The 13,396-nt window shown below is 29.8% G+C and overlaps 1 protein-coding gene across 3 annotated transcripts in view; it reads left to right on the top strand.

The window, feature by feature from the left end:
• The window catches only part of LOC107452769 (sodium- and chloride-dependent neutral and basic amino acid transporter B(0+)), a 46,573-nt gene that overhangs the window by 17,115 nt on the left and 16,062 nt on the right, over positions 1-13,396 (top strand). For all 3 annotated transcript variants that reach the window (XM_043039176.3, XM_043039177.3, XM_071180125.2), the window contains exons 3-9: positions 2,986-3,117; positions 6,368-6,540; positions 8,407-8,591; positions 9,964-10,096; positions 10,178-10,312; positions 11,411-11,514; positions 13,214-13,338. In XM_043039176.3, the coding sequence (XP_042895110.1) occupies positions 2,986-3,117; positions 6,368-6,540; positions 8,407-8,591; positions 9,964-10,096; positions 10,178-10,312; positions 11,411-11,514; positions 13,214-13,338 (987 nt within the window). The remainder of the gene's footprint in view (positions 1-2,985; positions 3,118-6,367; positions 6,541-8,406; positions 8,592-9,963; positions 10,097-10,177; positions 10,313-11,410; positions 11,515-13,213; positions 13,339-13,396) is intronic.

Below are 13,396 nucleotides of genomic sequence, written 5' to 3' on the forward strand. Positions count from 1 at the left end.
TCTCGAAATTTAGAAACGCCTTTTGGAATCACGTAATAACACTAAAAAGTTTTATTATATTTAAAATGTGAATTAAAAGACTCTAATCATTTACATCAAATACAAAGGTCATTAAAATCAATTCATAAAGTTCTAAACTCTTTATAGCAGAAATTTTCAACCTTCTCATAAAGTTTACCGAAGTGAAATAGGTGGTATGCCCTTTCTTTTCTTTCTTTCAATTTACTCCGCTGTTTTATTTGACTAAATCAACACTGCGCACGTGCGAAACAATTACTCTGCTAAGTGAAGCTTATATAGAGTTTAACCGAAGAGATTTAGTTTTTTTTCGCGTAGCACTCCATACTTGAGTGTTTGCCGGTGACAAATACACTGCTCTCTTCATAGCTTGCACATAGCATACATGAGAGTACATAATGATACTTGAACGTGCTAAATCTTTCTATGATACTTTGAGGACCTGACTATGAGGAGTATCGTTATTTAAAGTTACTTTTTTCAGTTTTGAAATTCTAATAAAAATACCGTACACTTCTCTATCACTGGGAAAAGGGAAAATAACTTAGTTATTTTCCCTTTTTTATATTTAGTTCTGTTTTTGTAGAGTTGGTGTAAGGTGTTTAAATGTACTTTCATTGCTTCCTCTTCAGTAAAATTTCTAACTAATAATAGGTTAAGTTCCCTAAGCAACCCGGGAGACTTTTGGAAATATACCCATTCAGTCAGGCTCAATCGGCCATGTCTGTCTGTCCAATACAAACGTGAAAGACAAGCAGGAAAAAAGTATTCCCAGTGTTAGTATTTTTTACGTTAGAGCATAAAAGGAACTGTTATCTTTTCACCAACCACACCTAGACATATGGCATGACGCAGAGGCCGCTCAATTAATATTGCAAACATTACAGAAAACAAGTTTACCTCGCTTGTATTAGTAAATTTGCTCACCAGATATTTATTTTGAAAACTACACCAGAAATCAATTCCGCAAAATGTCAATGCCGGGGGTGGCAAACAAGCTAAAGGAATTTGAGAAAATATGAAGAAAATTATTTATTGCAATTATAAAGCATTTTTATAAATAATATTTGTATGAAATAATCGTTAAATTGTTAGATTTTGTAGTTTACAAACAAAACTTTGTAGTTTATAAGCAAAAGCTACGAATGAAAAATATAACATTGCTTGTTGCTGTTGCTGATTTCGTGTCCATGGATTTTCAAAGAACATAGAAAGTCTGTACGATTATAGCCGCCAGCTTCTGTGCCTCTTAACTATAGAGAACAGATCTTTGGTTGTCCTCAAGTGGCACCATTTCCAATTTCAGAACATGTGGTGTAAGTGCTGAGCACTTGAAAATGTGCCTCGGTGTTAACAAGACATCAGTGCAGTTTCTGCACGATTACATGTCCCGGTCTTGTCCGGGAGAATCTTCAGCTCTCAGATATGATTGATTCTAATAAGTCAGGCTATAACCGATGTGAAATTTCTGGGGCAGCTGAAGTTGGTGACAACAGGCTTCTTAAAGGTGTGAGATAGAAGTCTGTTTTTAGCTACTGCGTTTGCATTCGTAAGTGTGATGGTGTTACCAGGTTGATACATTATCTGTAGATACGTAATATAATGAAAAAATATTTTAAGATTTAAAAAAAAAAAAGAATAAGCAGCAAATAAATATCGAACTCAACCATTTCTTTGGGAAAAGTGAGCACAGTACAAATTCGTTTTGCGTTATGCTCTTAGATTGAAAAGAAAACTGAAGATAGATCACGTTTTGCGTTGCAGTAAAATTCTACACCTCGAATTCGTAAGGTAAATAATTTCTTTTAATATTTCTCAGTTTACTTTTTTTAGAACTAAAGTAAATAATGTATAGGTTTTAAAATGACTCTTGCAAATGATGAAAAATATGCTCCATTTTTCTTCAGTAAGCAACATTTCAACCATCTGTATTTTATTCGAATGAAAGAAATGGATTATGTCTACACATTTTTTAAAGAGTCTGAGAAATTTATCCAAATATTGCCCCTTCTATTCGTTGCCAATGGATATTAAAGTTTCGTAAACTGCATTTTTTTGTCACTCCATGACCTGAAAATTTAACTCCAATCATTTAATTCTTTTTTTATAGCAAATATCTTACATTTTAAGAGTTACTTCAATTTCGTTTGCTTAATGCAATGGAGACATAGTTATTAGCAATAGGGAAAAATTCAACTTATTTTCAAGAGTTACGTTACACTGTTAGAAATTTCTCGGAAAAAATGGTTAGATAACAATTTATTTAATGGTTATCTTACCATATTCAAATAAAACAGTCAAATAATCATAAATAAGATGGTATTGAAACTGTTAAATGTGAGGAAAACCGTTTATTAACTGCTTTCACCTAATACCTTTAAAGAACCAGAATTTCATCGCAAAATTTTATTAATCAATTAAGCTCACCTCATGAAGCCAATTAGTTCCGAGTAGCTAGGTACATATTATAACCGAGAGGGCTAATCGTCAACCTCCTGACCGACGGAACGGGGGTTCGAGCTCCTGCTTTGGCACCACAATATTTTCTCAATTCTTTTCAACACATAAAGAGTTTTCAGTCTCCCTAATTTGCGTCCGTGGACTATATTAGAATACGATACTCTTATTTACGCATAGATGGTAGCACATTGTCCAGTTAAATTGTTTTTTACCGTTTTGAAATAATGCAAGTTGTAAATAGTTTCAAAACCGTGTAAGTAAAAGATGTACTATACCGTAAATGTTACGGTTAATTGGATGAACAGACTGCTGTCGGTTATTTTACCGTAATTTTACAGTGAAAATTTTAACAGCTTTGATTATAGTGAGATTATAGCCTTTTCGTTAGATTTTCCAGGGTTGCGTTATACGTATAGATTGCTTAATATTATAATTGTTCCTTATATTTCTTTCAAATTTATATCTGTCTATATTTCTTTGTCATAATTATTATTTTTATATCTTTAGGAGCTTTTCTTGTTGCATACATCGTACTATTGGTATTGGTTGGTAAACCCCATTTTTTTGCTGAGTTAGCACTCGGCCAATTTTCAAGCTGTGGGTCAGTAAGGATTTGGAGATGTTTCCCTATAGCAAAGGGTAAGATCTATGGCCTACTTTGAACTGCACTGGAAGTTATGGTATACTTTGTGCTTCACATGGGTAACGCAAAACAAAGTGGATAATGTCCATTTTTATGTCCTTATCTACGCTTTATTCACATTGTTTTGCTATTCATGTGAAATTCATTTCTGTGATATTATTTTTTATACTTATTATTAACGCTATTTTGATTAAAAAAATCGGAATATGAAAAATTAGTGCTAATATTTTCAATTAAAATTAATGAAATTAAACATTAAAAATTGCAAGTAAATAATGCAAAAAAAAATTAATCATTAAGCGGGGAATTCAAAATTAATTATTAATAAGAGCACAATATTTGTGTCGATCAAAATTTGTAATTAACGTTTTTTTAATTATTTTCTTATTCTAAATGTATTTACGAGCAATTTGAGACAAACTTTAGATAATTTTTAGCGGGCATTTGGACTCGACAACTTAACAAAATTTTTGACTTAATTTGTAAATAATTTTTTTTTGTGTAAAATGAAATTTACCTCGTTATCAATTACACCCGATATTAAAAAACTTTTGGTTTTGATTCGTCCTTCTTGTCATCCTTGTTTTCTTATTGTTCAATCGTACATTTTTATCTGTTTAAAAAGACATTTCTTTTTAAAAAAAGATTTGAAGTTTTAATTTCGAAATCGACGTTTTCCAGTTTTGTTTTTAAATAGTAATATTTTTGTACAATGGAAGATTTCAAAAAAAAAAAAAAAAAAAAAAAAAAAAAAGAAAAGAAAACGGGAAAAAGTTTTGAAAATCAAGTAAATAGTTTCTCAGAAAACTGACCCAAAACTTAGCTGCTTAAGCATGAATGAAAGTGGAAATGAAATCAAAATTTATCTTCAATTTTCACGGGCAATGAATAACTTTATACTCTCTATAAATGATTAGAATAGCCGAGATTTAACATTCCATATCATAAATTCTTTAACAATAATTTAAACATATAGAGTGCCCCATTATGTCCTCCATTAATACATGTTTTTAAATTCTATTTAGAGATAAAGCAAAAAGTTCTCATTAACAGTGGAAAATTATTATATTACTAGAGAGGAAGGCTTCATTAAAAATATCAAAAAGTGTTTTATCGTTAAACGAAACAGTGAGAAATTTAAAGATATTCATTACAAACGCCTCCAAGTTTCACCAGTCTTTAAATAATGATTCGATTGATTTTGATAGTGGTTTCACTTAGTCCTTTGATTGTAAAGAATTTATTGATATTTTTCAGGGGTAGGCATTGCTATAATAATTATTTCAGTACGCAATATGCAACCTCTGATGTGCTTATTATTTCTTTTTTCACAAGTTTTTACTCAGTATTTGTACCGCAGTTACTCTAAGTTATTAGGGTTCAAAAACTGGAAACACATTAATAATATGTATTACGTTTCATTGTATAACATAGAAACATAATGGTCTAGCACAGTTTTCCACTGTTGTCGGTGCATTTTTTAGGCCATAAAATCACATGATAAGATACAGTTTTCTCACATTAATTTTCTTATTTGTTTGATTGTTATCAGCATAAAATTGATATAAGTTATAAAAGTTATTGTTTACCCATAAATATTTTGGTATTCTTAAATTAAAGGTACTGTCATTATTACGTTTCTGATTTCGCTTGTTTTCTAAATTAAGAATTTAAGAAGATTGTTCTTCTTCTTATTATTAGAATAACGTAATTCTACATTACATTTTGAGATAAAGTTATTTAAATTGGTGTTTGGTCTTATTAACCATTTTATAATTAGTACTTTTTAGTACAAATTACATTATACTATTATGAATTACTGTTAAAGAGATTCGTTTAATGATTTAGAGATGAGTGCACAAAGTAATGAAGGCAAAAATTGTGTTTAAAATATATCCGTCCGTTTAGTAAGCAAAAATGTTAAATTACAGTTGCGAATGCACCAAATTTGTTATAACAATATACTTTTAATTTCAAATGTTACAATATTCCAAAAAATGATTACTTAGAAAAAGGATTTATGTCCAATAATAGATCTTAATAGTATCATAAGGGAAATATTTAAACGTGGGTTTTTGGAGGCTCAAGTGTTCTTTTTATCACATATATTTTTAGTTGAATAATTTCAACAGTTTTATGACAAGAAACAACAATTATTACGAAGCAATCATCGGGGTTGATAAGCGTCAACGAACAGTGGGCTTAACCACCCTAGTATTTGCATAAAGTTTTAATTCTTGTTTTTATTTTTATTTATTTTTATTTTTTTTTAAACTTAATTCATAGCATTGATTACCGATAAAATGGAAGAAGGGTTTCTTAAACCATGAAAATTTTAATTTACCATGAAATAAATTGATCATATTGTGAAAAGTTATATTCAAAGTAAACACTTCAGACAAGTATACAACAGATCGATTCAAAAGTTATAATCAGACAAGTAAATATGCAGTGCTTCAGGTAAGTATATAACAGATCAATTCAAAAGTTATAAGTATACTATATGAAGACAATTTTAGTCATATGAGCAATTCTACAAATAAACGCCATTACTACAAATAAACGGCAAAAAACATTTTGGGGGGGGGGTCACGCTTTTTCTACATGAATTTTCTTCTTTTTTACACCCTAAAAAAGCAAGAAAAAATCGTGAACATGAAATTTTTTCTGTGTGACATACTTTAAATGACGAAATACCAATTTTAAATTTTTCCCGATTTTTTCAATTAACGATCTTTGATTAAATTTTTTTATTTTTGTTTTTAATACTAAAATATAATCTAGCCAGATAAATCTGAGCCATTTATTCAGATAAAACGATTTTCACATAAATATAATATTATAACGTCTCTCTAAAATGTATTTGTGGAGATTTCATACTATAAGATTATATTTTAGTATAAAAAACAAAAATAAAAAAATTTAATCAAAGTTCGTAAATTGAAAAAATCGGGAAAAATTTAAAATTGGTATTTCGTCACTTAAAGTATGTCACAAAGAAAAAATTTCATGTTCACGATTTTTTTCTTGCTTTTTTAGGGTGTAAAAAAGAAGAAAATTCATGTAGAAATAGCGTACCCCCCGCAAAAAAAAAATTTTTTTTTTTGGCCGCCTTATTGGCGTTTATTTGTAGAATTGCTCCGAATTAGATCCCTTGTTTTTTTCTAACGTTGAATTGTTTTAAGTTTAGCAAGATATTTTTTTAACGGATACTTTGAATGTGAAGAATTTATTGATATTTTTCAGGGGTAGGCATTGCTATGATAATTATTTCAGTATTAATAGCTATTTATTACAATGTTATTATGGCTTATACGTTGTATTATATCGGACAGTCATTCAGAGCTCAAGTGCCATGGCAAGAGTGCCAAAACTGGTGGGGTGCCGATGAGGGCTGCTACGTTCGCAAAAACAATCAGGTAAGAAAGGAATTATTATTTGAAATTGTAATTAGAAAATAAAATTTATTTTTTGAAGAACGACGAGCATATATTTTGAATTTTGCTAATTGTACAAAACCAGATTCCGATGCGTTTGGGAAAAAAAGAATGATATGCCAAATTTTTAAATAGGTCAGGAAGGAGATATTTTGTTAAGAGGAGGGCTGATAATTTACAGAACAAAACAATTCTGTCAATTGGGTATTTGGACTTCAAGAAGAAGATTACGGATACCAACACTTGTGAGCTATGACGTCAGCACCACATGATCGCGTATAAGGAAAATGGCACGTTAAAGTTAAACAAAGTTTCTTCACATAAGTTAGAATGTTAACTAAAGTGAAATTAATTAAATACAGCGTGGTATCACATAGCGCCGCATTTGTGTACCTGGTAACTTCGATGCATAATTAGTTTGTTTATGTTCTACATGACTTCGCGCCTGTCTTTGTGTTAAAGAAAAATATCGTGGAGGGATTGAAATATTTATAAAAGAATCATTGCGAAAGAATATAGAATGTGTCACTTAAGATAATTGATACTTGGTGTGCTTAGTTTACTCGAAATAGAATGGAAGGGACAGTTGCTAACATAAACAAATGTCACGTTTCAACAGCCAATCAAGATCGAGATACCACACTACGATACTTGCAGATATCCCATTTGCGACAGAAAAATTTTGTGCAGGCAATAAAATGTTCCTGAATATTGCGTGTTTATCTGGTGAAGAAGTTATATCTATCAAAGAAGTTATGCATTTATGGAAAAAGGAAGCATCTGGAAACAATATTGAGGAAGAGATCGATGTCAGATTTTTCCTTTTGGAAAAACTAAGATTTTTTACTATGTTGGCCTACTTCTTCCTTACGCTTCATGAATTAGTTTGAGGCATAAATAAGTTCCATTACACTATGAAAGTACGGGGAATTTTTGAAGTACTGTAAAATATAGTTTCTATGGTACTAGTCAACCTTTACCCTTAATTGTGCAGGATAAATAGTCTAGAACAGTGGTTTTAAAATTTTTATTGCTGAGGAACCCTAAATGATTTAGCATCTTTTGACGGAACTCTAAATATAAAAAAATAAAATTTATTAGCAGCTGTGAACTTATTAACCAAACAAAGACAACTAAGTATGTTGATAATATTTAATGTGAAGAATGAAATATTTTTCAATAATCTTTTTATCAATAAAATTCTAATAGGTTTTGTGTCAAATAGCTGAATTCGCAGGCCTGGAGCATTATCTACTCAAGTTCTAAATTTGTTTTTTTTTGTGCATGTATAACTTGAAAATGAATAAAAAAGCTAAATTATAGTTTTCGAAAAGGAACTCTTAAACAAATAGCCATCAGAGAAACATAATTTGTTATTTTTAAATTTGGTTATTTTATTTTGAGTTAGAAAGTTCGGCGAAAACTACTGATGCAATTTTTAAATACATTTTGCCATTTCATTTTTTACTGGCATTTTACTTAAATAATTTAATAAAAATGAACAACAAAAAAATTATGGTTCATTGTTATGATATAAATATAATTCGTTTCGAAAAATTTAAACTTTTGGAACCTCTGTGACCCTCCCACGGAGCCCCAGGATCCTGTGGAATACCAGATAATCGAAAAATGTTTGCATTTGGCAATTTAAATCAATAGAAGAATGTTTTTATTCAGTTCTTTTTCGCAGCGTCCTCTTCACAATTTAACACATTAGTTATGTTTTGAGCGCATATCTTATAAAATACTATCAATGCAAAAGTTACTTCTGACACAACTTTTTAACATGTTTTATTTAGTATAAAAAATTTTATTAACAAAAGTGATAAAGCAAAATTATCTTTTCAGACATCTTGCTGGGAAATTCCAGATTTGTTTTCGTCTACTTATAATACTTCCACTGATGTCAATGCAACTGTAGTTACAAATGATACATGGAAGGATAAAATAATCACAACATCAATTCTGGAATATCAAAATGCCTTAAATGCTTGTAGCAATGGAACTCAAACAGCCTCAGAGCAATTCTGGGAGTAGGTTTTGTTATTTATGTTTCATTGTTATCAATTCGATTTTCATGTTAATTCATGTTACATATTATTCTTTACACAAGGCCGTTTTTGTTTAGATACATGTAGTTCTGGTGCATTTTACTTGAACTTTGAGAAAAATGTCTTTCTTTTGGATAGAGTTTGTTATAAATAACATAAATATTTACAATGTGCGAAAAAAAAAAGATTGAGTACCCCTTAATAACTTTTGATCAAGAGGTTGCATTTCTACGCTATCTTAATGATTAAAGGGACTAACCACAAATTTGGTAAAATATTTTTGGGGATGATTTGATATATAAAACGAAATTTGACACATAAAATAACGTATTAAATGAATAAAAAAAACTTGCACACGATAATGAAACTTGTTTATCGTATCACAATTCCAAGGCTTCGTGGCCAAAATTAGTATTTCGATAAAAAATTTTTCAAAATTTGGGGTTTTTTATTTAGGGGTTTTTATGTGCAGGTAAATTGAGTTAATAGTTGAAATTTTAAACTTCACTAAAAATACCCAAAAAAACAAAATGGCGGCTGAAATATGGCGAGCAAAAAAAAAAATAAATAAATAATGTAGTGCGTTTAAATTATTAAATATAGCAATGGAAATATAATAATTTTCGTAATTTTATATTAAAAATAAAAAGCAAATTATATTTCCGAAGTAATATTACAAAATGACTGGAATTAATTACAAAATAACGCAAAAACATGAGAAAAAAACATAATTTTTGTTTTTCGTTATATTTAGTTCCCACCTTTGCAATACGGGCAAAATGGGGCAGGTTTTATCGAAAGAAGAAACATCAAAGACAACAAAAAAAAGTTTAGCTAATTACCTGGTGGAACTTTTTGGAAGTAAATTTCGAAAGTCATTCAAACATTGTAAAATGTCAAATGATAAGATATAAACTATAAGCTTGTCAAGAGTATTAACTAATCCAACAAATTGAAAAAGTGTACTATAATTTCAGACTAATTACTCTGATAAAAATGTAACAGTAAGGTGAAATTCTTATATATATTTCTGAAAAAAAAAATTTAAGAGTTACATTTAAAAAAAAAAATTAAAGCATATTTTTCACTACATTGTACTTTCGTCGATCCAAAAAGTAAATTATAATGTTCGGAATGATTATGAATACTTAATTTGGGCTATATTAAAACTGCCTACATATATTTCAGTTGAAAATTTAATTTTGGCCAAAGATCATGGTCTTCTGGCCCACAGTGCGTATCTAGCGTTCGCCATAAATGGTCCCATGAGGAACGATCGATTAAGGTTCTACTGCATAAACAATATGTGGTTTATTATTTACTTTATTTTACAAATATTTTATTCAATTTTTAGGCGGTATGTTCTTCAACTTACACCCAGTATCGATAATCTTGGAACCATCAAGTGGGATTTAGCTTTAACTCTTCTCTTCTGTTGGATAATTGTATTTTTAGGCTTATTGAAAGGAATAAAGTCTTCCGGAAAAGTATGGGCATAATTACGTTACATTATTTGCTTATATCAGTTTAAATAACTTTTAAATGTTAACATTTTAATAACTCTTTAGGTAGTATACTTCACAGCAACATTCCCTTACGTAATACTAATAATTTTACTTATTTATGGATGTACATTGAATGGAGCTTTAGAAGGAATAAAATATTTCGTAATTCCAGATTGGAGACAACTGCTTAAAATTCAGGTAAAGTAATAACTTCGATTTATGATGCTTAAATCCTTTTTTTTAAATATTTGAATAAAAATCTTTATTCTTTGAGCGAATTTAACTCATAATACCATACGGGAAAACTCATTGTTTATAATTCTTTACTAAAAAAACTAATTTTTTTTCTGCTTCGTTTTTTGAAACTAAAAAGAACAAACAAACCAGTTTTGAATTAACTCTCAGCTCCAAAGAACATTGACCAACTATAATTAGTGAAAGATTTAATCAAAGTATACAATGACAAGGAATTTACCCGGAAATAATATTTAACTTAGTTATATTTTGTGCCTGTAATGTTTCTTTTTTTTAAAAAAAAAAACAAAAAAGGAGTACTATTCTATAAAGTGCCAGCTTCAATAATTGGATACTTGCTACTCGGGGAGAAGAATACCACAGAAATCACGCATTTGCGTCTAATCACGTGGTTGTGCATGACGGGATAATACTACAGCTATTAGATTAGGTTTATTACCAAGCTGAATCATTTTTCGGATCAAATTTAATTGGATGTGAGCAAGCGAGATCTCACGCGTTTGTCGAACCTGATTGGCTGCTGAATCGTGGTAAAAACAAATGCCATGACTTACCAACGCATGTCGCCGCTTACAGGCATTCAATATTAGCTGTGGTAGTTTTTTTTAAAAATATTATGCGTTAGAAAAAGTGATTCTAACTTTCAATGAAAACAACTTCTCTTTCTAGTAAAATTTTGTTTTGCAATTAAGAAATTTGCATGTGATTTTTGTTTATATGTAGATAGTGCAATTTCTTATAACGCTGGATGTTTTGTAGTTATACAGGAATGGCATTACAGTTCACTAGATTCATAAATAATTAAGTACTTTTTTATACAGTTTCTGATTCAACTCTAATAATATAGCATGCGTTTGCTAGTATTGCTCATAAAATCAAGCAGGGAATCGTATAAATAAAAAAGATAAATGCAATACAAAAATTATAAATACATCAGTCGATCAACAGATATTGAGAAATCTCAAATCTCAATTCTTTTATTTCAAAGTTTGTTTTAAGAAGTGCTTTTTATAAGATTTTTTTTAAAATTTTCTTGCATAGGTTTGGAGAGCAGCTGCTGAACAACTTTTATTTTCCTTGAGTATCGGTTGTGGCAGCCTAATCATGTATGCAAGCTACAATGAGTTTGAAAATAAGCTGTACATGTAAGTTTAGTTTAAGATTATAGTAGGAGGGCATGTTGAGTAAAATTTTAAGCAATTTGTGCAAATCAGCTTTTTACGGTAGGGAAACATCAATTTTACAAAATATCTTTCTCTATTAACCAGTTGAACAAGTTTGACGAGAGACAAAAATATCTTTTGCAGTGCATATGACGTGTATACTCGTCGCGTATTAGAATTTAAAAAAAAAAAATAGTGCGTGGAGTCCCTCCGCGCAGAAGAAGTGAAACTTCGTAATGTGGCAATGAAAATAGGAAGGGGTAGAAATTGATTTTTAGTGAAATCATATTGTTTCTTTAAGACAAACTTTATTAACAATGCTTACAATTCACAATTGATCGCATCTTTTAATTATCATTTTCGAGTGGAGAAATATCCAAATCTATAAAATTTACAATGGGATTATGATAACTAAAGTAAGATACGAAATGTTTGAGTTCTATTTTTTCAATATTTCCTGCAAAAACTGCATCAATAGTAGTTCCCCCTTTGGTTGTTGGATCATTCCTACCATTTATCATTTCCAATCCAAATTTGTCTTTAAGGAAGGTTAATAACATTTCAGCTTCAGGTGACGAGAAATTCACATTAAAATCTCCTGCAAGGATCACAGGCCGCTCGTTGCCATGGTAGCGTTTAACGCAACCTTGTTAGAAGTCGCATTAGAAGCTTCACTTTAAAAATTACCATTAACTATCAAAACTCGAAATTTCAATAAAATACAAAAGAAATATCAATTGATAGTATATTGCTATTGAAACTGCTAAATATTTTATATTGCGGGGTGCCTGTAACTAAAAACAAACCTAAGTTGTAACTTAAACAGCGAGCGTTGATTCGCGTAAACAGCATATGTGGAAATACTTGTGGAACCACCGATAGATGGCAGCGTTTATTGTTAATTAAATTGTAAACGTAACTGTAAAAAAGATTTTGTGAAATGAGGGATCGACATTTTTTTTAATGTAGTAGTAGTGTCTGCCATTGTTCCGTATTGATCATGTTGATAATATAAATTTTTTGTTACTTACCCCTTTGTAGTTATTGAGTAGTTTTCCTGTTTCTCAAGAAAACGAGAAAAATGATAAATTCACTAATAGTTTAGATAAATCTTCGGTGTATTTCATAACCAATTAGAATTAATTAGAGTCGAAAACGAGAAAGCATAAGCAATTATCAGGGTCAATGATACTGACCCTTTGTTCTATGAGCAGAGTTCTTGGCGTTCTAACATTGAATACAAGAATGAAACACGTTACCGATAAAAATAAAATTTCAATTAACGATTTTTCTGATAGAATGTATAGTGATATCAATGTTAAACTGTCAGAAAAATTGTCCCACATTTAACTATAATAACGATATTGTTTTGAACTGATCGGGAAATATTTTATAATATCGGGAAAATAAGATGTTATATTAAATTTTGTGAATGAAATTGAATCTTATTATCATGCCCATAAGTTTAAGAAGATTTAATTTACTCCATAAAATGGTTTAACTAAGCTATATTGAAATTATAGCAAATTTGCTCAATTTCTTACTCGTACACCGAAAAAGCTTTATTGTATAATGACTTTGCATTTTTAAAATAATATCAAATGAAGCTTTTACATCGCTTAATAATTTGTGTTTGAACTTTCTATTCAGTAAAATTTAAAATTATTATTTTTTCTTTCAGGGATGCAATGCTAGTTAGCTCATTAGATTTCATAACGAGCTTAATAGCTGGTATTGTGATATTTTCAGTGCTTGGTAATATGTCAACTGAAATGGGTATTGACATCAGCAAAGTAGCAAAAGGTGGTAAGTATCATATAAATAAATAGAAATGACTATAAATATGTAAATGAAACCGTAAGTT

The sequence above is a fragment of the Parasteatoda tepidariorum genome, chromosome 1 (assembly GCF_982258835.1).
Source record: "Parasteatoda tepidariorum strain Cologne lab strain chromosome 1, Ptep-v5.0, whole genome shotgun sequence".
NCBI classification, from domain to species: Eukaryota; Metazoa; Arthropoda; class Arachnida; order Araneae; family Theridiidae; genus Parasteatoda; species Parasteatoda tepidariorum.